The sequence below is a fragment of the Pelophylax lessonae genome (assembly GCF_965119305.1).
Source record: "Pelophylax lessonae genome assembly, chromosome: 4".
Lineage (NCBI taxonomy): Eukaryota > Metazoa > Chordata > Amphibia > Anura > Ranidae > Pelophylax > Pelophylax lessonae.
Window position 1 is genome coordinate 518,100,472 of NC_138771.1, and position 24,168 is coordinate 518,124,639.

General features: G+C 44.5%; 1 protein-coding gene across 4 annotated transcripts in view; it reads left to right on the top strand.

Moving 5' to 3' along the window:
• The window catches only part of BRAF (B-Raf proto-oncogene, serine/threonine kinase), a 172,100-nt gene that overhangs the window by 65,513 nt on the left and 82,419 nt on the right, over window positions 1-24,168 (top strand). For all 4 annotated transcript variants that reach the window (XM_082254636.1, XM_082254638.1, XM_082254635.1 and 1 more), the window contains exons 2-3: window positions 13,192-13,293; window positions 22,894-23,151. In XM_082254636.1, coding sequence (XP_082110762.1) covers window positions 13,192-13,293; window positions 22,894-23,151 — 360 coding nt within the window. The remainder of the gene's footprint in view (window positions 1-13,191; window positions 13,294-22,893; window positions 23,152-24,168) is intronic.

The following is a 24,168-nucleotide window of genomic DNA, read 5'->3' on the forward strand; positions in this document are numbered from 1 at the left end:
GACTCTTACACTTGGTGAGCTTGCCTGTCCAGGCATCCAGCGGTGTCTTCACCCAAGCTGATTCTTGAATTGACATTCTGGCATTGGCGCTGCCATCTCCTCTTAGTGCACATGCGCTAATTGCTCTGTAAATGGCCTGAATGCGGGGGGGACCTGTCAAAACCAATTACCCTCCCTCCAAAAGGTGCCAGATGGGTTGGAGGGGGGGAGGGGAAGAAGGCAGACAAGCGGTGCTCCTCCTTTTGGGTGGAGCTCCGCTTTGAAAAAGACCTGTCATTTTCTGCTATGCTATCACACAGATTACCAGTCTGCTAAGTAATGGCAATCAAGTTATGTGGGGGGGGGGGGGGGAGTGATCCTAAGCACACTATTTAATTTACATTCTCCCCCCCTCTTTATGTGGATGATGGCACTATAATTATTTTAAAAAACAAATACCTTCTTTCCTATTTGATATACAGCTGTGACATGACCCAGCTCTTTTCCAGACTGTCTGCAGGGAAACGGGGTCAGGAGGAGCTGCTGGTCACATGTTAAAAAAAAAAAAAGCCTTTGGGATACAGAGTAAAAATAAATGATATCTATAAACTGTTTTATATCATCATACTAATATATATTTGAAATCCAATCTTAATTTTTGGCAATAACCCAGTGTGGGCAGATTTCTTCCAATAACCAGCTGTCACACCCCTCCAGCCTGTGTCCATCAATCAAGATGTAATATCCCACCCCCATTGTGTTTAGCTGGTTATTGGGCAAAGAGGAGGGAGAGGGCTGTGATTTACCACTTTGTATATGCCCACATGTGTGAGACTTTATAGTCTTGTAGGGCTGCTCCGGGTAGGAATATGCTGAAAACTGAGCATGTGCAGAGCTGCCAACACTGCTTTGCAAAATGCCCAACTGCAGTGGGGACACGGACAGAAGGGGGAGACAGAGAGAAATGCAGGATCAACCATGTTTTCTGCAAAATGTGGAAAAGTAATCCCATAGTAACGGAGTATGAAAAGCATGTAATACTCCATTTATTGATAGGTGTTTATGATCAGTTTTTACTTTCAATAATGTTTGAGGTTTTTCAAAGAGCAAAGAAGCATACAAAATACAACAAAGTGTGGCACGACAGTCCCAACTGTCAATGATTACAGAATGCAAAAAAATCACTAGACAGGTACAGTGAAAATCATCCAAAAATTGCTGGGGATATATGCTGTGAGATAATGTGAGAACGGGTAAGCCCGTAGCAACAAATGAAGTCCAGTATTCTAAATAAAAAAAAAAACAAAGCATAGTGTGTTAAAGCAATTATTATTATTCAGGATTTATATAGCGCCAGCAGTTTACACAGCGCTTTACAATATAAAAGGGAGACAGTACAGTTACAATACCATAAAATACAAGGGGATTAAGAGGGCCCTGCTCAGAAGAGCTTACACTCTAATGGGGTGGGGCAGGTGTTCTAAGCGGTTGTAACAGTGGTGAATGAGCTGATGGAAGATTAGTGATAGGCTTCCCTGAAATGATGAGTTTTTCAGGGATCGCCTAAAAGCAGCTAGAGTAGGAGATGGCCGTACAGGTTGGGGTAGAGCGTTCCAGAGGATGGGAGAGGCCCTGGAGAAATCCTGGAGACGAGCATGGGAGGAGGAGATAAAAAGTAGACAGGGTTGAGTAAGGCACTGTAGTAGATGTCAGAAGAACCGCCAAACCGCCTCTCATGGGCGTCCTGCGCCTAAACAAAAACTTGCGCACAGGATTGTGACAATCAGGAGCACTACGTGCTGCTAACTACCTCAAGGGTAGATAGAAGAACGAAGGAAGAAAAGAGGAGTAGTAGAGAAGAAGGAAGAAAAAAAATAAGAAAAAGTGGACCCGACCCCGCGCCCCTCCCCACCCCCAGACCCCAGATGGCTAGAAGCCTCCTCCAGAGTTGCCCGTAAGAAAACGAAGCCATGGTTCCCACACTTTGTCAAACTTATGCATTTTATGGTCCAGCATGGCTGACATGCGTTCATGTAGCATTATCCAGGGAAGTTTGTGCCAAAGTTGCTCAAATGGCAAAACAGGAGACCTCCAAGACCTCGCAATCGTTATTTCGGCTGCCGTAAATGTAAAAGTAATAAGCCGTCTCTGGGCTCTCGTGGCCATCTCCACCTGTTGGCCTAGCAAGGCCTGTCGAGGGAACTTGGTCAGGTTAATTTGTGTGAGGGTATAAATAAAATTGTATACCCTTATCCAAAAGCGACGTACCTTGGGACATTGCCACCAGACATGGAACATGATACATTTTTAATGTGTGTTTATGGCACTTTAAAATAAAAATAAAAAATCACATAATGTAAATGCATTTGTCGGGGTGCACCCACATTTGAAAATGGCAATTGAATTAGGCCCCTTTCACACACAGAGTCCGTCAGGCGGACTCCATTTTTCTCAGCGGGTGATCAATTCGCTGATCCCCCGATGAGCAGGCGGATGACAGCTGTGTCTCCGCGCTGTGTGCGGAGACACAGCTGTCAGGTCCCCATGCATCGCTACGGGGGAATCGGATGGGAACGGACCGCCTGTCCGTTCTCATCCGATCCTATCCGCCATACAGATGTAAAATAGGTTTTCCATCCGTCCGGTTTTGACGGATTGGATCGGATGTCAGCGGACATGTCTCTGCTGACATCCGATGCCCCATAGAGATGCATGGGGTGTCCGCCAAAAAAACTGACAGGTGGATCTGAACGAGCTCCCTGTGTGAAAGGGGCCTTACACTTATTGCGTATCCCTGAGCACGTCAGAGTGAAATTAATAATTCTAGCATTTGTGGTTTACTCTAAACTGACAGCATGTAAAGGCTTTTAAATCGTCACCTATGGAAAATTGCGGGTTCCAAAGTTTTTTTGCTGTATAAAGACGAGATATGTTTAGGTATCTATTTACCGAACACGACCCCATCTTTTGTATACGGTATGTGCGAATATCATGTGACACCAAAAAATTCAGCTACCACAATTTTATTCTGCAGGGTCCCTGTTTTTTTTGGAAGTAGGTATTCAGGGAAGTATATATTGTTTTTGGGGGGTTTTCACTAATAATCGGGTCTAAAAATTGTATTTAAATCAAAAATGTTCCTCCATTGACACTATTCAGCAGATTGTGGGTAGGTCTGTGACTAAACTATGTTGCTTAATTGCAGTAGATAAAAGTATGGTCACAACCCTGTAGCGCTGGCCAGATTGCAGGACTGGTTGAAGTGAATGTAAAACACAGTTCCTATATACAGTACATGCATTTAGCGGTTTGCCTCGAGCTTAGTTCTAGATCATCTGTTTCCTGTTGCTCTCGTAAACCCTCTCAGTTTTTTACTTATATTTTGGGAATGCAACATACAGGCAGTCCCCGGGTTACAAACCCCCGACTTAAGGCCCGTACACACGTACAGATTGTCGGCCGAAAATGTTTGGCCGCCGAACGATCGGCTGATTTTCGGCTTGGTAGTATGATGCTTCCGACAGCCGACAGCGCACTTTCGGCCGAACAGAATCTGTCGTGCAAGCATTAAAATTTTTGTTGGCCAACACCAGAACGGCCGTTTGTTCGCCAGTCAGTACAGATTTTGGCCGACAGACAGCAGATTTGCAAGACTGGGCATGCTCAGAAAAGAAAAAAGACAAGGAAAGTTAACCATCACATGACATCACTTCTGCAGTCGGCTGTTGTTGGCCGACAAAATTCGTGTGCAGTCTTTTGCACTTTTCAACAGACAAGACAGCCCTCGGACAAAAGACGGCCAATCGTTCGGCCGACGATCGGTACGTGTGTACGGGGCTTAACAAACAACTCCTACTTACAAACCGAGGAAGACAACAGGAAGTGTGTGGAAATCTACCCCTAGAAAGGGAAATTCACTCCTGGAAGAGTTATCATGGGAAAAAGGTGTCTCCAAAAAATTTTCAAAATCGAATTGTCACAGGGACTAAAAGTGAGGTGACATCTTCTGAACATGGGCACAGACCGCAAAACCTATGGTACAGGGGTGTTAACCCTTCCCTATGCTATCCAAAAAAACGTAATAACATTTCTCTATCGTTCTTTGATGGACGCAGTCCTCTGATGCATATCCGTAGGGTAATACCGCTCCCTACAGGAGTAGGACACTAGGCAGAAAGAATTTCTGGTTACGCCTATGGGCAGTCCCTGGGGTTATACCCTCTCTTCCTGCATAGGATGTCCGTTTTAATCTGCCAAAACTTCTTCGCAGGGTAGGGGCGGAAGGGATTCCGGTCATTCTTGTGGCTCTGGACTGGCCTAGTCATGAAGACTTCCTCTCAGGGAGGATCTGCTCTCTCAGAGGCCTCTCTTCCATCCTGCTTTACAGTCGCTGGCTTTGATGGCTTGGCTGTTGAAAGCCAGGTGCTTAAGGACAGGGGTTTGGTCTGCTTCAGTGATTCCTACTAAAAGCAAGGAAGGCGACTTCCAGGAAGATTTATCATTGTACGTGGAAGTCGTACATTGTGTGGTGTGAGTCCCTTGGGACCTACCCTCGCTCCTATTTGGTGGCTCGGATCTTGGCTTTCCTTCAATGGGGAGTTGATCAAAAGTTGGCCTTGAGTACTATCAAGGGTCAGGTCTCGGCCCTGGCTATTTTCTTCCAGACGCAATTGGCCGCCCATTCCCTGGTGCATAGCTTTATCCAGGGGGTGTGACACTTGGTACCTCCGGTGCGACCTCCGCTACCGCCATGGGACCTTAATTTTGTGCTGTCGGTGCTCCAGAGGCCTCCCTTTGAGAATAATCGGGAGGTTCCCCTGCTTACCTTGTCTCAGAAGGTGGCTTTCTTGGCGGCTATTACTTCTGCGTGCAGGGTGTTGGAGCTGGCGGCGCTGTCCTGTTGTTCTCCCTATCTGGTGATTCACAAGGAAAAGTACTTCCGCCGGATCTCTCCTTCCTGCCGAAGGTGGTTTCCAGTTTTCACTTGCATAAGGACATAGTTACCTTCCTTGTGCTCTAAGCCTAAACATCCTAAGGAATTTACTCTGCATACCCTGGATGTTGTTTGGGCGTTTTAAGGGTGTATTTGGCGTCTACTGAGTTTTTTCCCAAGTCTGGCTCGCTCTTTGTGCTCACGGATGGCCCGAAGAAAGGGCTGCCTGCGTCTGCTGCGACTATTTCCAGATGGATCAGGCAGACAGTGGTGCTGGCTTATTCCATTAAGGGTCAGGTTCCACCTTTCCCTGTCGAGGCACACTCTACTCGGGCGATTAGTGCTTCCTGGGCCTTTCACCATCAGGCGTCTGTGCTTCAGGTGTGCAAGGCGGAAACCTGGTCGCCCGTTCACACCTCTACCAAATGTTATAAGGTGGATGTTATGGCATCTGCGGATGCCTCTTTTGGCCACAAGGTTTTGCAGGCTGCGGTTTAGGGGACCCTTTGGCTTCCTTGAGGATATTTTTTCTGTTTTTTTTTTTTTTTTCAGGTGGACCTCTCCTGGCTGTTCTGATGAGTCCTGTGTTGCCTGGTTGGCCATGTTGGCCTTGGGGACTGTTTGTTTTCTTTCTTCTGCTGTTCCCACCCCTCATTTGGGTACTGCTTTGGGACGTCCCTACTGATATGCATCAGAGGACTGCGTCCGTCAATGAACGATCGAGAAAACTGGATTTTTGACTTATCATAAAAATTTTCTCTTAGGTTCATTGACGGACGCAGTACCCGCCCCTCTAACTTTTTTGAATGGGTTGGTGTACTTTTTCTCTGACACTGCTTTGATACAAAACTGACATCCTCTGCAGGAGGAGAGGGTATACCCCCAGGGACTGCCCATGGGCATAGACAGAAATTCTTTCTGCCTAGTGTCCTACTCCTGTAGGGGGCGGTATTACCCTACAGATATGCATCAGAGGACTGCGTCTGTCAATGAACCTAAGAGAAAAGGATTTTGCGGTAAGTCAAAAATCCAGTCTTTTGGCTGGAGCTACACTTAAAAAATTTACCTGTTCCAACTTGGGTATAAATTCAACTTAAGAACAAACCTACAGACGCTATCACATTTGTAACCCGGGGACTGCCTGTATTTGGAAATATCCATTTTATATCAGAAGTGATCTTCCTTTTTTTTTTTTTTTTTTTTTTTGTTTAGCAGAAACCGAGCCAAAAACTTGTAACAAATTCAGAAATTTCACTAGTTTGCCAAAATGTAAGGATCCAAGACTTCTACCACAATATTCCACCTTTAACTGAAATATATCTTTGGGATGTAATGACCTTTCTATATGACTATTTTGTTTTTGACTTTCCTTCTGTAGAGCGGCTGTGTTTTTCATTTCGCGTTACCCTTGCTTTGCAGATCTAAACATGACAAAGCTGTTCTTTTGGCTCCAGTTTTATTTATACCGACCTTTAAACGTTAAGCGATTCCTGTCATGCAAAACAAAGATCAAGGGTATTTCTGTGTGTGTCCACTAACATCTGTACAAATAATATTCTACTGACATCACTTCGTTGACTGACTGTTTTTCTTAATAATTTGAACATCCGAAGCTTTGAATATTTTAAAAGGACGACTTTATCATCAAGGCCACAAAAGTGTGCTGTGCCCTGGCACCAGAAAATAAATTTTCTTCTGATAATGTCTGGGTAAAACGTTCATTAAATGCATCTCTGGGTCACTCAGAAGCAAGTCAAATTCCGTTTGTTGTATTGTTATCAGTTGCACGCCTCAGTAAAACATTTTTTTAAAAATGCAGTTTTGCTTCTAGGTGCTTCTTGGTTGCTTTAACTTTTTCAGTTGCTTTAACTTGCCTTTAGTTTGTTTAAGGGGTTGCTTTGAGAAGAAGTGCTTATGGTGCGCTTCGAATTGAAGCGGAATGTAACCCTTTAGCACTCCCCTCCACTTCAGCAATGCAAGGGCCACAAACTCCCTTGCCAGCACCATCTTCTATCTGGCTCCTTCCATGCTTCATCTACGTTGAATTGGCTGGGCTGACATCATTGCCATGCATTGCCTCCTAGCACTGAGATGTGATGAGTATACACATAACTGTGCATGCGAGGGTGAAGGTGAGAAGCATTTATTGCAGTCTGTGCTCTTGACTCGCAGCCATCTATGGGTCCCACTGCTCATAGTGCGTCCTTTGAGAGCAGCAATCTATGGGTCCCACTGCTCATAGTGTGTCCTGTGAGAGCAGCAACCTATGGGTCCCACTGCTCATAGTGCGTCCTGTGAGAGCAGCAATCTATGGGTCCCACTGCTCATAGTGCGTCCTGTGAGAGCAGCAATCTATGGGTCCCACTGCTCATAGTGCGTCCTGTGAGAGCAGCAATCTATGGGTCCCACTGCTCATAGTGTGCCCTGTGAGAGCAGCAATCTATGGGTCCCACTGCTCATAGTGCGTCCTTTGAGAGCAGCAACCTATGGGTCCCACTGCTCATAGTGTGTCCTGTGAGAGCAGCAATCTATGGGTCCCACTGCTCATAGTGTGTCCTGTGAGAGCAGCAATCTATGGGTCCCACTGCTCCATAGTGTGTGCTGTGAGAGCAGCAACCTATGGGTCCCACTGCTCATAGTGTCTTGTGAGAGCAGCAATCTATGGGTCCCAATGCTCATAGTGTGTCCTGTGAGAGCAGGAATCTATGGGTCCCACTGCTCCATAGTGTGTCCTGTGAGAGCAGCAATCTATGGGTCCCACTGCTCATAGTGTCTTGTGAGAGCAGCAATCTATGGGTCCCACTGATCATAGTGTGTCCTATGAGAGCGGCAATCTATGGGTCCCACTGATCATAGTGTGTCCTGTGAGAGCAGCAACCTATGGGTCCCACTGCTCATAGTGTCTTGTGAGAGCAGCAATCTATGGGTCCCACTGATCATAGTGTGTCCTATGAGAGCGGCAACCTATGGGTCCCACTGATCATAGTGTGTCCTGTGAGAGCAGCAACCTATGGGTCCCACTGCTCATAGTGTGTCCTGTGAGAGCAGCAATCTATGGGTCCCACTGCTCATAGTGTGTCCTGTGAGAGCAGAAACCTATGGGTCCCACTGCCCATAGTGTGTCCTGTGAGAGCGGCAATCTATGGGTCCCACTGCTCATAGTGTGTCCTGTGAGAGCAGCAATCTATGGGTCCCACTGCTCATAGTGTGTCCTGTGAGAGCAGCAATCTTTGGGTCCCAATGCTCATAGTGTGTCCTGTGAGAGCAGCAATCTATGGGTCCCAATGCTCATGGTGTCCTGTGAGAGCAGCAATCTATGGGTCCCACTGCTCATAGTGTGTCCTGTGAGAGCAGCAATCTATGGGTCCCACTGATCATAGTGTGTCCTGTGAGAGCAGCAATCTATGGGTCCCACTGCTCATAGTGTGTCCTGTGAGAGCGGCAATCTATGGGTCCCACTGCTAATAGTGTGTCCTGTGAGAGCAGCAATCTATGGGTCCCACTGCTCATAGTGTCTTGTGAGAGCAGCAATCTATGGGTCCCACTGCTCATAGTGTGTCCTGTGAGAGCAGCAACCTATGGGTCCCACTGCTCATAGTGTGTCCTGTGAGAGCAGCAATCTATGGGTCCCACTGCTCATAGTGTCTTGTGAGAGCAGCAATCTATGGGTCCCACTGCTCATAGTGTGTCCTGTGAGAGCAGCAACCTATGGGTCCCACTGCTCATAGTGTGTCCTGTGAGAGCAGCAATCTATGGGTCCCACTGCTCATAGTGTCTTGTGAGAGCAGCAATCTATGGGTCCCACTGCTCATAGTGTGTCCTGTGAGAGCAGCAACCTATGGGTCCCACTGCTCATAGTGTGTCCTGTGAGAGCAGCAATCTATGGGTCCCACTGCTCCATAGTGTGTCCTGTGAGAGCAGCAATCTATGGGTCCCACTGCTCCATAGTGTGTCCTGTGAGAGCAGCAATCTATGGGTCCCACTGCTCATAGTGTGTCCTGTGAGAGCAGCAACCTATGGGTCCCACTGCTCATAGTGTGTCCTGTGAGAGCAGCAATCTATGGGTCCCACTGCTCATAGTGCGTCCTGTGAGAGCAGCAATCTATGGGTCCCACTGCTCATAGTGTGTCCTGTGAGAGCAGCAACCTATGGGTCCCACTGCTCATAGTGTGTCCTGTGAGAGCAGCAATCTATGGGTCCCACTGCTCATAGTGAGTCCTGTGAGAGCAGCAACCTATGGGTCCCACTGCTCATAGTGTCTTGTGAGAGCAGCAATCTATGGGTCCCACTGCTCATAGTGTGTCCTGTGAGAGCAGCAATCTATGGGTCCCACTGCTCATAGTGTCTTGTGAGAGCAGCAATCTATGGGTCCCACTGCTCATAGTGTGTCCTGTGAGAGCAGCAACCTATGGGTCCCACTGATCATAGTGTGTCCTGTGAGAGCAGCAATCTATGGGTCCCACTGCTCATAGTGTGTCCTGTGAGAGCAGCAATCTATGGGTCCCACTGCTAATAGTGTGTCCTGTGAGAGCAGCAATCTATGGGTCCCACTGCTCATAGTGAGTCCTGTGAGAGCAGCAATCTATGGGTCCCACTGCTCATAGTGAGTCCTGTGAGAGCAGCAATCTATGGGTCCCACTGCTCATAGTGTGTCCTGTGAGAGCAGCAATCTATGGGTCCCACTGATCATAGTGTGTCCTGTGAGAGCAGCAATCTATGGGTCCCAATGCTCATAGTGTGTCCTGTGAGAGCGGCAATCTATGGGTCCCACTGCTCATAGTGTGTCCTGTGAGAGCAGCAATCTATGGGTCCCACTGCTCATAGTGTGTCCTGTGAGAGCAGCAATCTATGGGTCCCACTGCTCATAGTGTGTCCTGTGAGAGCAGCAATCTATGGGTCCCACTGCTCATAGTGAGTCCTGTGAGAGCGGCAATCTATGGGTCCCACTGCCCATAGTGTGTCCTGTGAGAGCGGCAATCTATGGGTCCCACTGCTCATAGTGTGTCCTGTGAGAGCAGCAATCTATGGGTCCCACTGCTCATAGTGTGTCCTGTGAGAGCAGCAATCTATGGGTCCCACTGATCATAGTGTGTCCTGTGAGAGCAGCAATCTATGGGTCCCAATGCTCATAGTGTGTCCTGTGAGAGCGGCAATCTATGGGTCCCACTGCTCATAGTGTGTCCTGTGAGAGCAGCAATCTATGGGTCCCACTGCTCATAGTGTGTCCTGTGAGAGCAGCAATCTATGGGTCCCACTGATCATAGTGTGTCCTGTGAGAGCAGCAATCTATGGGTCCCACTGCTCATAGTGTGTCCTGTGAGAGCAGCAATCTATGGGTCCCACTGCTCATAGTGCGTCCTGTGAGAGCGGCAATCTATGGGTCCCACTGCTCATAGTGCGTCCTGTGAGAGCAGCAATCTATGGGTCTCACTGCTCATAGTGTCTTGTGAGAGCAGCAATCTATGGGTCCCACTGCTCATAGTGTGTCCTGTGAGAGCAGCAACCTATGGGTCCCACTGCTCATAGTGTGTCCTGTGAGAGCAGCAACCTATGGGTCCCACTGCTCATAGTGTGTCCTGTGAGAGCAGCAATCTATGGGTCCCACTGCTCATAATGTGTCCTGTGAGATCAGGAAGTTAGAGTAGTGGTTATGCAGCTGAGCAAACACTGGGGTGCCGACAGAAGTTAGGTACATTTTTAGGGAAAGGGGTGGGTAGAACAAGTAGTGGGGAATTTGTTTCCCTAATGTAGGGAATGCAATTAGGTTAAAAAAACATTTTAACATAGGGGTGTACTCACTTTTGTTGCCGGCGGTTTAGACATTAAGGCTGTGTGTTGAGTTATTTTGAGGGGACAGCAAATTTACACTGTTATACAAGCTGTACACTCACTACTTTACATTATAGCAAAGTGTCATTTCTTCAGTGTTGTCACATTGAAAAGATATAACATTTTTACACAAATGTGAGGGGTGTACTCACTTTTGTGAGCCACTGTATGTGTATCTATCTATCCAATTTTTTTATAACCTTTATTTTACAGGATACAATTTTTTTATTTTTTTTCCCCAGAATTCATCCGTAAATCTTGGTTTGGAGAAAGCCCAATGGTGCATGCTTGTTGGCAGCCTATGTACAATTGACTTAAAAGATAAGTTCATCTTTAGTAAGATGTTACATTCATATTTATGGTGTAACATGTTACAGATGCACCAGACCCCACTCCCCCCGTTCTGACAGCTAGTGGGGGATTCTCTCCCCCGTCACAATCTGCATCATCACATTTTTCTGTGAATGGGAAAACCTACAAGGTCCGACAGCCTGAGCGCTGTTGTTGTTCATTGAGTCTTCCTGTCAGTGTAACTGCCTGGCCATACACAGATAAGTCTGTAGGACCGTGGCATTACACCCACGATCTGCCGACTGTGGGTGCAATGCTTTACAGGTCCACTACAAAATATAGTAAATGCATATTTTTTACCTGCAAAAAAAGTGTGTATTTTTTTTATAAAAGTGAACGTCTCCTTTAAGATAAGCCTGCATGGGAGAGGAGAGGTGTGTCCCTGCTCTGATTGATTTAAACCGGGAGGAATCCAGAGGACTAGTGCTCATTTTATCTTTATCTGCGGACTAAAAGTGGCAACTTTTTTTTTTTTTACCTTGTTTTGCACCATTTCTTTGTGTATGGGCACTCGTCTTGGTAGGTGAAGTTTTGACTTTCTCAGGTAGAGCGGATCCGCTAATAGTATTAAAATGATTTATGGTGAAAAAATTAAGCAGCAGCGGAAGAGGAGGTGGAAGCGCGCATCTAAAAATGGATAAAACAGAAACAGTGAGATCCTTGCACTGCAAGTTCATAGCTACATATTCCTCCCCAGAAGAGCAGTCAGAGGCAGCAGTGCCTAAGCCAGGCCATAGATATGATTTTTTTTTTTCCTGCAACCACAGGGGGAAGGTAAGAATCGCTCGATTCCCCCCATCACATTGTGTTGATGTGGGAATGCCACCCGCGGCACTATTGTGTTCTGGCGGTGGGGTGCCTTCCCTACTGGCAGAACAAAATGATTACTGTTGGCGGCTATAGCCACTGACGGTAATTCCATGCCAAAAATCTGACAATGGTTGTACTGCAATCGATCGATGTACTAAAGACGATCCAATCAGCCTGCCCATACATGGATCGAAACTCGATCGAATCTCAGCCGAACTTCGATCCATCTATGGACTGCTTTAGATGTTCCTACACTACAGATATACACCTGTGAGGCTCAAGGCACACGATATGCACTGCTATTTTAAAAAAATAGGTATTTTTATTTATTTATTTATTTTTTTGTTTTTTTTAGACACAATTACACGCATTTAACATTTCTAGATGTTCCCTAGGGTTAACAAATCCTGACTATTTTTTTATTTTTATTTTTTTAATAAATTCATAAATTTTCTGTTCCTTTTGATGTGAAGAAATAAAGGACGGTAGCAAATAGATGACATCACAATTTTTGCTAGTTTACTCTACAGACAACTACAACCGTAGTCCTGACTGAGAAATCGCCATCTCTCATGCATTTCACCCAACAGGGCTTAGTCTCTATAACTAAGCCCTATTTGGGTAAAACGCGCTAGAGGAGGTGAACTGTGGAATCAGCGACAATTGTGATGTCGTCATTGTGCCACTGTCCTTTGTTTTCAGTGTTTGGATTGTGGAGGGCTCAGTTTCAACCCTGGCACCTGGCATTCAGGAGCCAACCAGAGAGCAAGCTTTGAAAGCAGATGATTATAGTGTTATTTCTACAAACCGTTTGTACATCTTTTCTTTTTATGTCCTTTTAGGCCTCTTGCACACGATACTCCTGTTTGAGCATCTCGCAGCTTGAAAAGGCTCAGTACAGCTTTTATTTTATTTTTTTCTGAGCTAAAATACAGCCCATTAATTGCAATGTGCCTATGCACACAGGCGCGTAAACAAGAGCTGTGCATTCTTCAGTAAGAACAAAATAGAAAAATCTGCATTTTTGGTCAGTAATTTAAGCCTCAATGCACGCGAATACATACAAAAAAAAAAACGTCTGGAAAGAGTAGATGCTAAAATAAGAGTATTGCGTGCAAGAGGCCAAAAGGAGATGTTCAAGCAGGATTATCGTGTGCAAGAGGCCTTATTCGTGCAGTCATGAAATAAGTTTTGCTGTGGGGTTACTGTTCCTATTTATGAGCACACTAGTATTTGTATTAGCATTTGATCTTTACCATGCTTGTATTCTTTTTCTTTCATTCTTCCAGATCTGGAACATCAAGCAGATGATAAAGTTAACGCAAGAGCACATTGAAGCCCTCTTAGATAAATTCGGAGGCGAGCACAATCCCCCCTCAATATATGTGGAGGTAGGTTCTTGTGAATTTCTTTTTGTGGTCAACATTTGTTCGATTAACAAAATTCATGGAATCTCGCTGTGTACAACCCCCCCCCCGAAAAAAAAAAATCTGACTTTAGAACCAGTTTAAGTGACAATGTTATTTATGTGACTAATATCACTAATGCCAGCCTTCTTTGTTAATGGAAACTCCCATAATCCCATAGTTCTTTCCAGTGCAGGGAGGTCAGTCTAAGCATTGGTTTGACTTTCCCTGCCGCCATGTGATGATTAGCTCTAAGCCCAGCATTGTAGGAGTAAGGCCGGGGCAAGGCTAGATGAGCCCCCCCACATCAAATGTGGAGCCCCCACCCTCCCTTACATTACAGCGCACCCCCCTTACCATGTGCCACTGGCAGTAAGAAGCTGGGGGCGGATCTGGGAAGCAGAAAGTTCAGGGTCAGGAGAAGGGCCAGAGGAGGGCAGGTAGAGCTTTCGGAGTCTTTTGAATGCTGAGACCAGGGGAGGTGGAGTCGAGGGGGGTGCCTCAGCTGCACATAGTGGTGCAGGATCTGGCAGAGGAGTTCTGCGTTTCTGGCTGCATGGTGGTGGCGGAGATGAGGGGGGGTTCACAGCTGCAGGAGAGGTGCGAGGGCCACATGAAATTACTCCAAAACAAACATAGATGCTACGCACCTCTCTCCTGCGCCCAGAGGTGGGGCCCCCCAATCAGCCTATTCAAAAGGTGTTGTTCTACAGAACTCACACTTGGCTTCCCGGATGGCCATGGCCTTGCTGCCCTTTAAGACCGAGGGTGTCTGTAAGCACTAAAATCAAAAAACAGAGGGTACATCGGTCTAGCGTATTATCCTCAATAGTAGGCTTTATTGAATAAAAATAGTTGTACTCACAAACACTTGTTTAAAAACGGCACATCAAATCCAAAGAGCTGGAACAATCTTTATCGTGTTGACAGAAGCAAAGTCCTCGATGGATGATGGCTAAAGCATTTCAAGGCTTAGCCTCTTCTTCGGAGCCACATGAAATTCCCTATAGGGCTGGGTTCGAACCACTTTTCGTGTGTTTTGACACATGTGTGGAGTAAGGGAAGAAAATCACATGCTCCTCATACCTGGCAGTGCCGGATACACTATACTTCCAAAACTATTGGGACGCGTGCCTTTACATACACATTAACTTTAATAGCATCCCAGTCTTAGTCTGTAGGGTTCAACATTGCGTTGGCCCACACTTTGCAGTTATAACCACTTCAACTCTTCTGGGAAGGCTGTCCACAAGGTTTAGGAGTGTGTCTATGGGAATGTTTGACCATTCTTTGAGAAGCGCATTTGTGAGGTTAGGCACTGATGTTGGCGAGAAGCCCTGGCTCACAGTCTCTGCTTAAATTCACCCCAAAGGTGTTCTATCGGGTTGAGGTCAGGACTCTGTGCAGTCCAGTCAAGTTCCTCCACCCCAAACTCACTCATTCATGTATTTATGGACCTTGCTTTGTGCACTTGTCGAAATTATTTGGTGGAGGGGGGATTATGGTGGGGGAGTTGTTTTTCAGGGGTTGGGCTTGGCCCCTTAGTTCCAATGAAGGGAACTTTTAAGGCGTCAGCTTACCAAGACATTTTGGACAATTTCATGCTCCCAACTCTTCCATGACTGCGCACCAGTTCACAAAGCAAGGTCCATAAAGACATAGATGAGCGAGTTTTGGGGTGGAGGAACTTGACTGGCCTGCACAGTCCTGACCTCCAAAACAATAGAAAACCTTAGGGATGAATTAGAGCGGAAACTGCGAGGCAGGTCAAACATTCCCATAGACTCACTCCTGTATCTTGTGGACAGCCTTCCCAGAAGAGTTGAAGCTGTTATAGCTGCAAAGGGTGTGCAAACTCAATATTGAACCCTACAGACTAAGACTGGGATGTTATTAAAGTTCATGTGCGTGTAAAGGCAGGCGTCCCAATACTTTTGGTTATATAACGTATATCTTTTCTCTGCAGGCAGCCAGTGGAAGTATAACGGAATGAAGGGGAGGTTATTTGCTCATTTCCCACACTATAACTTCAGGACTATGGTGAAACCATTAATCCAATGTGCTCTTAGAACTAATTAAGCCACCTGAGGTTCATAACAAAGGAAGCAAATTGCGAGCTGAAGTAAAATCCGTAGCCTTGATTTCGCTCAGAGAAGCTGAGCTAGTCATCCCTCTTCATCGAGAGGAGAAAGTCTAGGTGTATTTGGGTGTGGCATCAGAGCTCGGCCTCTGCAGCCCACAGTGTAAGTCGATAACAGTAAATGCTAGTACAATATGGACTGTCTGGTACTTACCAGCAGGCAGGGGTCCTTTAAACAGGAAGAACAATACGCAAGGGAGTTAAAATAAGTAAAAATATTAGGTATTTTTTACTTAACCGGTTACCGACCGCCGCAAGTACATATACTGCGGCGGTCAGCCCCGGCCAGGCAAAGTGACGTATGAGTACGTCACTAGCCTGTCACTTGCTTGTGAGCCAATAGCGGGCGAGCGTGCGCCCACCCCGGCTCGTTCCCTAACAAGTCGGTGCGTGTGACCGGCGAACCCGATGTCCGCCGGTCACTCGCGTTCGTTCGCCGTGAAGGGAGAAAGGCAGGCGGCTAATGTAAACAAAGCCGCCTGTCATTCTCCCCTGTGTAAAAATGGAGATCACACGGTTCTACTATGTAGGACCGTTGATCTCTGTTCTTACACCAGTAGCCATGTCCAATCACAGTTAGAAACACGCCCCTAGGGACATACTTAACCCCTCCTTCGCCAATAAAGTTAACCCCTTCCCTGCCAGTGTTATTTTTACAGTAACAGTGCATATTTATAGCACGGATTACTGTAGTAATGTCTTTGGTACCCCCAAAAGTGTCAAAAATGTCCGTCAAGGGTCCGATCTGTCCGCCGTAATGTCGCAGTCCTGCAAAAAAAACGCAGATCGCCGCCATTACTCGTTAAAAAAAAAAAAAAAAAAAAAATGACAAAAATCTTTCCCTTAGTAAACGCAATAACTTTTGCGCAATCCAATCAAAATACGCTTATTGTGATTTTTTTTTTTTTTACCAAGCATATGTATCTGAAAACAAATTGGCCAAAAATGTTAAATTTAGATTTTTTCTTTTTTTTTGGGGGGGGGGAATTTCATATAAAAAAAATGTGAAAAATATTGTTATTTTTGCAAAATCGTCGCTCTTTTTTTGATTATAGCGCATGATCAAAAAATTGCACAGGTGATCAAATACCACCAAAAGAAAGCTCTGTTTGTGGGAAAAAAAGGACGTCAAATTCATTTAGGTACAGCGTTGCACGACCGCGCAATTGTCCGTTAAAGTCACGCAGTGCCGAATCGCAAAAAAAAAAACCCTGGACAGGAAGGGGGTAAAATCTTCCGGTGCTTAAGTGGTTAAAGACTTGCTTGTATCTAGCATGAAACTCAGACTGAAAATAAGAGTTCCTTTCTACTAAGACTTAGATTTGTAAACTTGTTTTCCCTCGTTTCCTTGCCTCCAGATGTGTTTACTCATAACCAGTCTTAAAAGTTGGCACCAGTCCAGAATGAATACGTCCTACCGCCCTGTGTTGTGTAAACTGAATCAGACCCTTTTCATAAACATAATGTGCTTCTGAACTTGCGGCTTGATCTTTTTTTTTTTTTTCTTGTGAAAAATTGAGATGTATAGGTACAAAACATAGCCTTTGGGCATTCCCCAGCTAATACATAAAACCTAGAACTACTAAACTACTAATAACACCTCCTATTATAGAACCCCAAAAAAAAAGGGGGGGGGGGAGAAACACACCATCCATACACCTCGCTCTGTCATTCTCTTATAAAATCACTTCAAGGGTTGATGAATTATAAGAAGATTCCTGTTCCCTCTCAACCATCAGGATAATGTATCGGAAGAATATCAACTCGTGTTTAGAATCCTACCTGAACAAATGTAATGTGAGTCCCTGCAGAGGAATACATTTGTTCATATCATAAACTAAACCTCATCAGGGGGGAATGATTTCAGTCTGTGGACTCCAGATCAACTGTTGTACAATCCGAATCTGTGCACAAGTGTCAGACCTTCTCAAATTTCCTAGGGCAACCCCTTGCGGCTTGATCTTTAATGTGTGTGTCCCCTCTTGGGCACCTCATTTGTCTACATGTTTACTCTACCCAATCTCTTCCATAGTTACATAGTAGTTGAGGTTGAATAAAGACAATAGTCCATCCAGTTCAACCTGTGTAGGTGTGTGTGACCGTAATCATCTCCCTATTCGAGGTGTAATTTGAAATTAAAGTAGAACTATAGGCAAAACTTTTTTTAATTCTGGATATAGTAATGGAGGGTTTTCACTCCGGTCTGTGTTTTTGCATTACAAGCCATTGTTTAGCTTTACATTGTTGTAATTGTCTGGTTTATGAATGCTCATGCAGAGGTAATAAATGCAATTGTAGGAAGCGAAATGGGACGCACAGATGTAGTCACATAGTTTACAGAGCACCACCATTTGTGGAATAAATTCCAGTCCAGCTAAGGGCTCTCATTCAGACGGCAGATTAGTGCCGTCCTCTGTGCGGTGCTGTTGGCAGATGCATGCGTATCCACCACGGAGTTGCATGCGGGCAGTCCATAAAAATGGATGCACATGTAGGGTCGGCACTGACTGGCATGTCAAAGTTTGACATGCGGGCAGGGATGGGTGCTCGGATCCAAATGCAGAGTGTTCATCCACTTCTATGGGCTGCTTGCACGCAGCTCCAGGGTGGATGCACATGAATGAGCCCTTATAAATATAACGCAGGATCCTGTTTGAGAAAAAGCTCTTTTATGAGATAGGCAGAGAACAGGTATCAAAAGGATACAATTATAATTATAGCAATTATTTGGTCTAAGTATTGCCAGGTTGTAGGCACATTTTCCCAATGTTCAAGCAAGAATCAATATCTTTCCACCATCAGAATGGTCCCCTTAGTCATATCATTTTAGGCAATTTGTACAGTTAGGGTGGCCAGACATTGTGTGCTTTGGACTTTATCAGTACTTGCCCTCTACTTTAAACCAGGATGGGGGTGTGTTGGACCTCCTGCATAAAGACCACTGCTTGCAGAGAACAAGAGTCCTTCTGTAGAGCATGCTGGCAAGGAACAGGCTTTTCTACTAAAGCTGGCCATACATGGATCGAAATTTGACTGGTTCCTGCTGAACTGGCCAAATTTTGATCCATGTATGGCCACTGTGGTTAAAGAGAAATCAATCTACCAATTGACTTCTTCTGTTCAGCCGCCCTGTTGGAAAATTCCACTCAATGAACACTGCAGGCAATGGACTGCAGCGCTTATCTGTGTATTGTGACGGCGGGTAAGTTCCTGCTGTCAGAATACAATGACACAGTGGGGAAGATTCCTCTATCCACCTCGAATGTGTGGATGGGGGATTTGGGTCAGTTTTTTTTTTTTTTGTTTTTTTTTTGTTTAACCTGCTGGTTAAATGAAAAAGGGACTGAGCTATGGCTGCTTTCTAAAACAATACAAGAGTTTGCATGTCTTTTTTGTTTTGATGGTCTTGGAATGCAAAGAAGTGAGTTTTTTTTTTTCATTTAGGCTTTAAATAATATGGAGGATCACCCATTTTTAAATGTACGTGAATGACTTGCTGTAGTTGCACTGCCTTTTTAGCCTTGTTTGGAGAGCAGTCTCTTTACGTTGTTACACACCAGGAAATGAGTGATTGCCCCATTTTGACTGTTGGCCTGGAACCACAAACCACAAATGCTACTTTGGGCCTTTAGTAATTGCAGAGTGCAGGACAAGACCTTGACATGTCAGAACAATGGACACGTTGGCATTGCTGTGGGTTCTCTTCATCATAAGCATTGCCCTTTGAATGTCCAGCACAAGAGATTGTGGGCTCATTTTACACAAATATGTTGTACTACAGATTTGGTAGGTAATTCCTGGGTGCCAGTTCACACAACCAATGGGGTCTTCAGTCTAGCTGACCTAAAAAGAGAGCATCTTCTAATGACATTAGTACAATTATTGTGTACATTGCAAGTATTTTAACAAACTTTGTAGCAAATTTCTACTTTTTTTTTTTTTTTTTTCTTAATTTATTAATTTTTTTTTATTCTATTTTTTCTTTTATAAAGAAATAGCTGTTTGTTTCACAACATCCTTTCACTTGTATGTCCACTCACTTGTATGTAGATGGCACCATGTCCACGCATTAGTATGTAAAGGGCAATTGCGCCTAATGTTTTATATATTGCTGCAAATGTGGGAGCAATAGATAGTTCCAGGTTCCTGATTTACAGTTTACTTTTAAACTGATGAGCTGTAAAAGCATTTAAAGCCCCATCTATTGATAATTCTGAGTAGTCCAATGTTTTGTCATTTTTGCAGGTGCACGCAGTTTTGAGGCATGACATAGTTTGGTGTCTAATTGATGCTACCTCAAGTTTTTTTATTTTGTACAAAATATTTGGGGATTAAATTTTGTGCCAAAAAATTAATCTCCTTAACTGTTGTGCAAATATTATGCAACTATCATCCTTTTATTATAAAGGGCCTCTGCTTTCAGAAAATTATATTCTTGGGGTTTTAAGTAATTTTATAGCCAGAAATACTGATTTTCATACATTTTTGTGAAAAATAAATTACAGTTAATAACCTTAAATTCCAAAATGGATTCTGTAGAAAATTTCTGTGCTTAATTCTTTAGCAATAGTGGAATTTCCCCTTTAATGCAAAACTAAAATTGCTTTTGAATAGTGTTATCTTTCTCTTGTTTTTTATATAATTTTCTTTTTTTTTTTTTTTACTAATAATTGTAGTTGCAATAATTGTAATATTTTTTTTCCATAATTTAAATTGTTTAATAATAAAAAGAAAAAATGAATGCAGGCAGTTTCCTTTATGCCCTGTTTACAGATTATACACCCCTCTAAACTATGCACTGGTCACCCCTGTACTTAAATCCCTTACTAAACCCCCACCAGTCTGAAAAACCAAAGACCTATTTTTTTTTTGCTCCTGCTTTCTTCCAGACTTTTCAAATGAACGACCGCCATCTGAACCGCTACCTTACCCCAAAAACATTCTTCTTGACGCCCTTTCAGCCTGGCTTTTGCCAGCAACAATCCACATGAACTGCTCTCCTCAGACCTACGAATGACTTTATAATTGCTAAAACTAATGGCCACTACTAATGGCCAGTTTAGCTGGGACCAGATACATTTCGATCAGTGTGTGGCCATTCTGCTCAACAGAAGTTGATTGTTCGGGTTCTCTCAAGGTGACCTGTTGTAAAATTTTATTTGAGCTACTTGGTGCCGCTGTCAGAATACAATGTCCCAGCTGGTGGTGGCAGGTATTCCCCCATTCACCCCCCCCCCCCCCCCCGTCAAAACACTCACTCGCTCTCAACCATTGGCTGAGAGCGCTGAGTAGAAGCAGACCTTTTCCGGTTTTGCGCCTTCAACCGGCTGCCATACACATGGGCCATATATTGGCCGGTTTTATTGAACTGGCTGACATTCCACCCATGTGTTTAAGACTTTTTGACTTTTCTTCTGCTTTTGACACCATTGGCCACCCACTCCTGCTTAAAATAATTCCACTCCCTTGGCCTTGAGGTTCTACCCTCTTACCCCTCACCCCTATAGACTTCTCACATATCACTAACTTACTAACTGACCTATCCATATAGATGTCACACCAATTCCTCAAATGTAATCTTTCCAAAATAAGCACTCAATGTTTTCTCCCCCTACAGCCCCCCCCCCCCCGATTTTTCCATTGAGGTCCATAACACAATCCTCAGCCCCTCCCCTCATGCCAGGGGGGTCGGTGTAATCCTGGATTTTGACCCCACATCCAATCACTGTCCTAGTTATGTTGCTTGACCTCTGCAACATCTCCAAACTTTACTCCTTTTTAACCATTGACTGAATTACTAATTCACTCCCCTGTTATCTCCTGCCTGACTACTTCAACTCTCCCCCCTCCCCTTTTATTAATCTATCCCCTTCAATCTTTCATGAATTTGTCTTCCAGACTCCTCAATCTTACAAACCATTTAGTATCCACTGCCCCTCTCTGCCAATCCATCCACTGGCTTCCTCTTACCCAACAAATACAATTCAGAATACTAGCAACATACACAGCCATCTACAACACTTTTCTCCAGAGCCTCTCCCATCCTCTGAAACTCCCTACCTCAATCTCCCTGACTCTTTCCTACTTTGTCCACCTCTAGTCGATCCTTAAAAATGCCTCTTTCAGGAAGTCTTTCTCACCTTTTACCTAACGGCTGAAATGTTACTTTCTCCATCAACTCAAGTCATCACCTCAGTTAGTAAAACAGAAAAAACACAGAACTTGAAAATATATTATAAGGTGTCTATAATATCCAAATTCATAATAAAAGTCCAAGGAATTAAGAAAGTCCAAATTTCATGTGCAAAACATGCAAGGTATAGCCTTAAGTGCAACTTTAAAATAAGGTGCTGATAGTGCTGGATTATTGTGCAAAATATAATAATAATGGTGCTCCTGTGTAAGTGCTGAAGTGCTCCAAAGATAATCACTGGTGCCAGGTGACTTGATCCCCTTCAGAGACCCCACTCACCAGAATGGATGGACCCTTATCAGGGGTCAGAAACGCTTGTGGTCAAAGAGTTCCTCCAAACTGTCTCCCTTGTTAGTTAGAACACACAACGTGGCAAATCCTCTCCTTGATGGAAAGTGCAATGTGCTGGAATGTATGCCCTTTCAGTGTAATGGCCCTGGGCAGCTCCTCATCATCTCAGTTATTACCTTTTTGTATTCTTCGCCCCTCCTTTTTTCCGATTGTAATCTCTTACCTCTTGTATTGAATTGTGCGGCCTCCCTTTATTTTGTAAAGTGCTGCGCAAACTGTGCTACACACACCTGATGCTTTAAACAGTTCAGCTCTTTGGACATACTATGTAGCAGCAACCATCAGCTTTTGTGTGTTTTGTTCAGCATGTGACCTGCTTCAAAGTGGGATGTAGCAGCTCCATTGCTGCTGATCATTTTCACAGAGCCAGCAGCATGGTGCCTCCCCTCCTCCCGTGGTTCCCGGGTTCTCCCGCTATTACCGGTGCCCGGGAACATAACCGACAGGGGGGAGAGATTGCAGTGAGGCCAAGGCAAATCCATGCCTAGATCTACCATGCAAACAATGAAACACGAAGTGATGTCACTTCCTGTTTCAGATGCAGCCTTTCCTGGCCAGTACAACCAGGGCACAGATCTAACCAAGCCAATCTGTGCTTGGTAAGATGGTGTGAAAGGCCCCCTAATGTCTCCATAAAGAGTACCTGTCACCTGCCCAATTCTATCACATAGAGGTTTATTACCCCCTTGTGATAGCAATAATGTAAAAATAAATAAACAGGTTTAGGTTTAAAAACAATTAAATAATAAAATATATTAAATTAAAAAAAAAAAAACATTGTGTGCTGTTTTATTATATGCAAGCCTCTCTGTTCGGTGTGTCTGTCTCTCTATGTCGCCCTTTTACTTCCTTACAAATGTACAGTGGCATTATTGATTTGTTTGTGGTATTCTTCCCACAGGCCTACGAGGAATACACAAGTAAACTTGATGCCCTCCAGCAGAGGGAACAGCAGTTACTGGAGTCAATGGGGAATGGAACAGACTCGTCTTCATCCCTGTCCTCAGAAATGACACTATCTTCTGTACCCTCCTCCCTGTCTTTAGTACCCTCATCCTTGTCCGTCCTGCAGAACCCCTCTGACCTCTCCCGTATTAACCCCAAATCTCCACAGAAACCTATTGTAAGAGTCTTCCTTCCTAACAAACAGCGCACTGTGGTGAGTATGTCCAGTTTGTCAGAGGTTGCTAGATGAGAGGGAAAAAAAATTAACCCGCAACTGACATTTCACTTTGTTTGGGAGGTGCTAAAATTTATTACTGTGGTGTTTTCAGGCAAATATGCCCAGTTCATAAACCGGATTTTACATTTTCTGACCGCTTTTCACATTTATAGTCAAGAAGAGAAGTTGGCTCTTAAATCGAGTTCCAGTGAAATAATAACTATACTTAAACCTGCTCCCACCACCATTCTAAGCCTATTCTAATTATCCTGTAAAGGAAAGATTGCTATATTTACCTATTCTGAGGGCGCTCTGGTCTAGTCACGATTGGCTTCCAGTGGTGGCTTCAGTGTAGAAGGAAGGACTGCTGACAGCTGATTTCCCCATAGTGAACTTATAGGTGACATCATCACCCAGGACCTGCAACCGTTGTCAGCGATCTCTTCTCTCCTCGGCCACTGTAACGATCATGTGGCCAGACTGGAGCTCCTTCAGAATAGGGAAGTATAGACCTCTTTTTTTCCCGTTTAAAATGGGATTGGGAGCAGGTTTAGGTATGGTTAATATTTGACTGGAATTCTACCTTATGGGGGTTCTCTGCTGAAAAAATACATAGGCAGTCAACTAACACTTTCAACAGGAGTATAAGTCATGACAGCCTATTGTACTGATCCAGTGTCTTCAGTACTTTGAGTTACTGACCTGACTAACACATGCTGGAGTTCTCGTTTTAATTTAGTTTCTTGTTTTAATACTTGATTCCTTGAACAAGCAAGAACCACCAGGCAGCGTGAATGGCAGTCTATCTCTAAATATATTTGATATGGGTAATAATTTGGTCAATAGTCCACTTCCCATGACGCCTCAGAACTATTAAGTTGTAAACTTTAGGCTGTCTCCACTTCCATGAGTGAGGTATTTTGATCCACCCATACTTTTCATAGGAGAAGCTGTATTTTAGAAGCGTAGTTTAGTTGGGACCATCTATAGCAGTGGTCCTCAACCCTGGTCCTC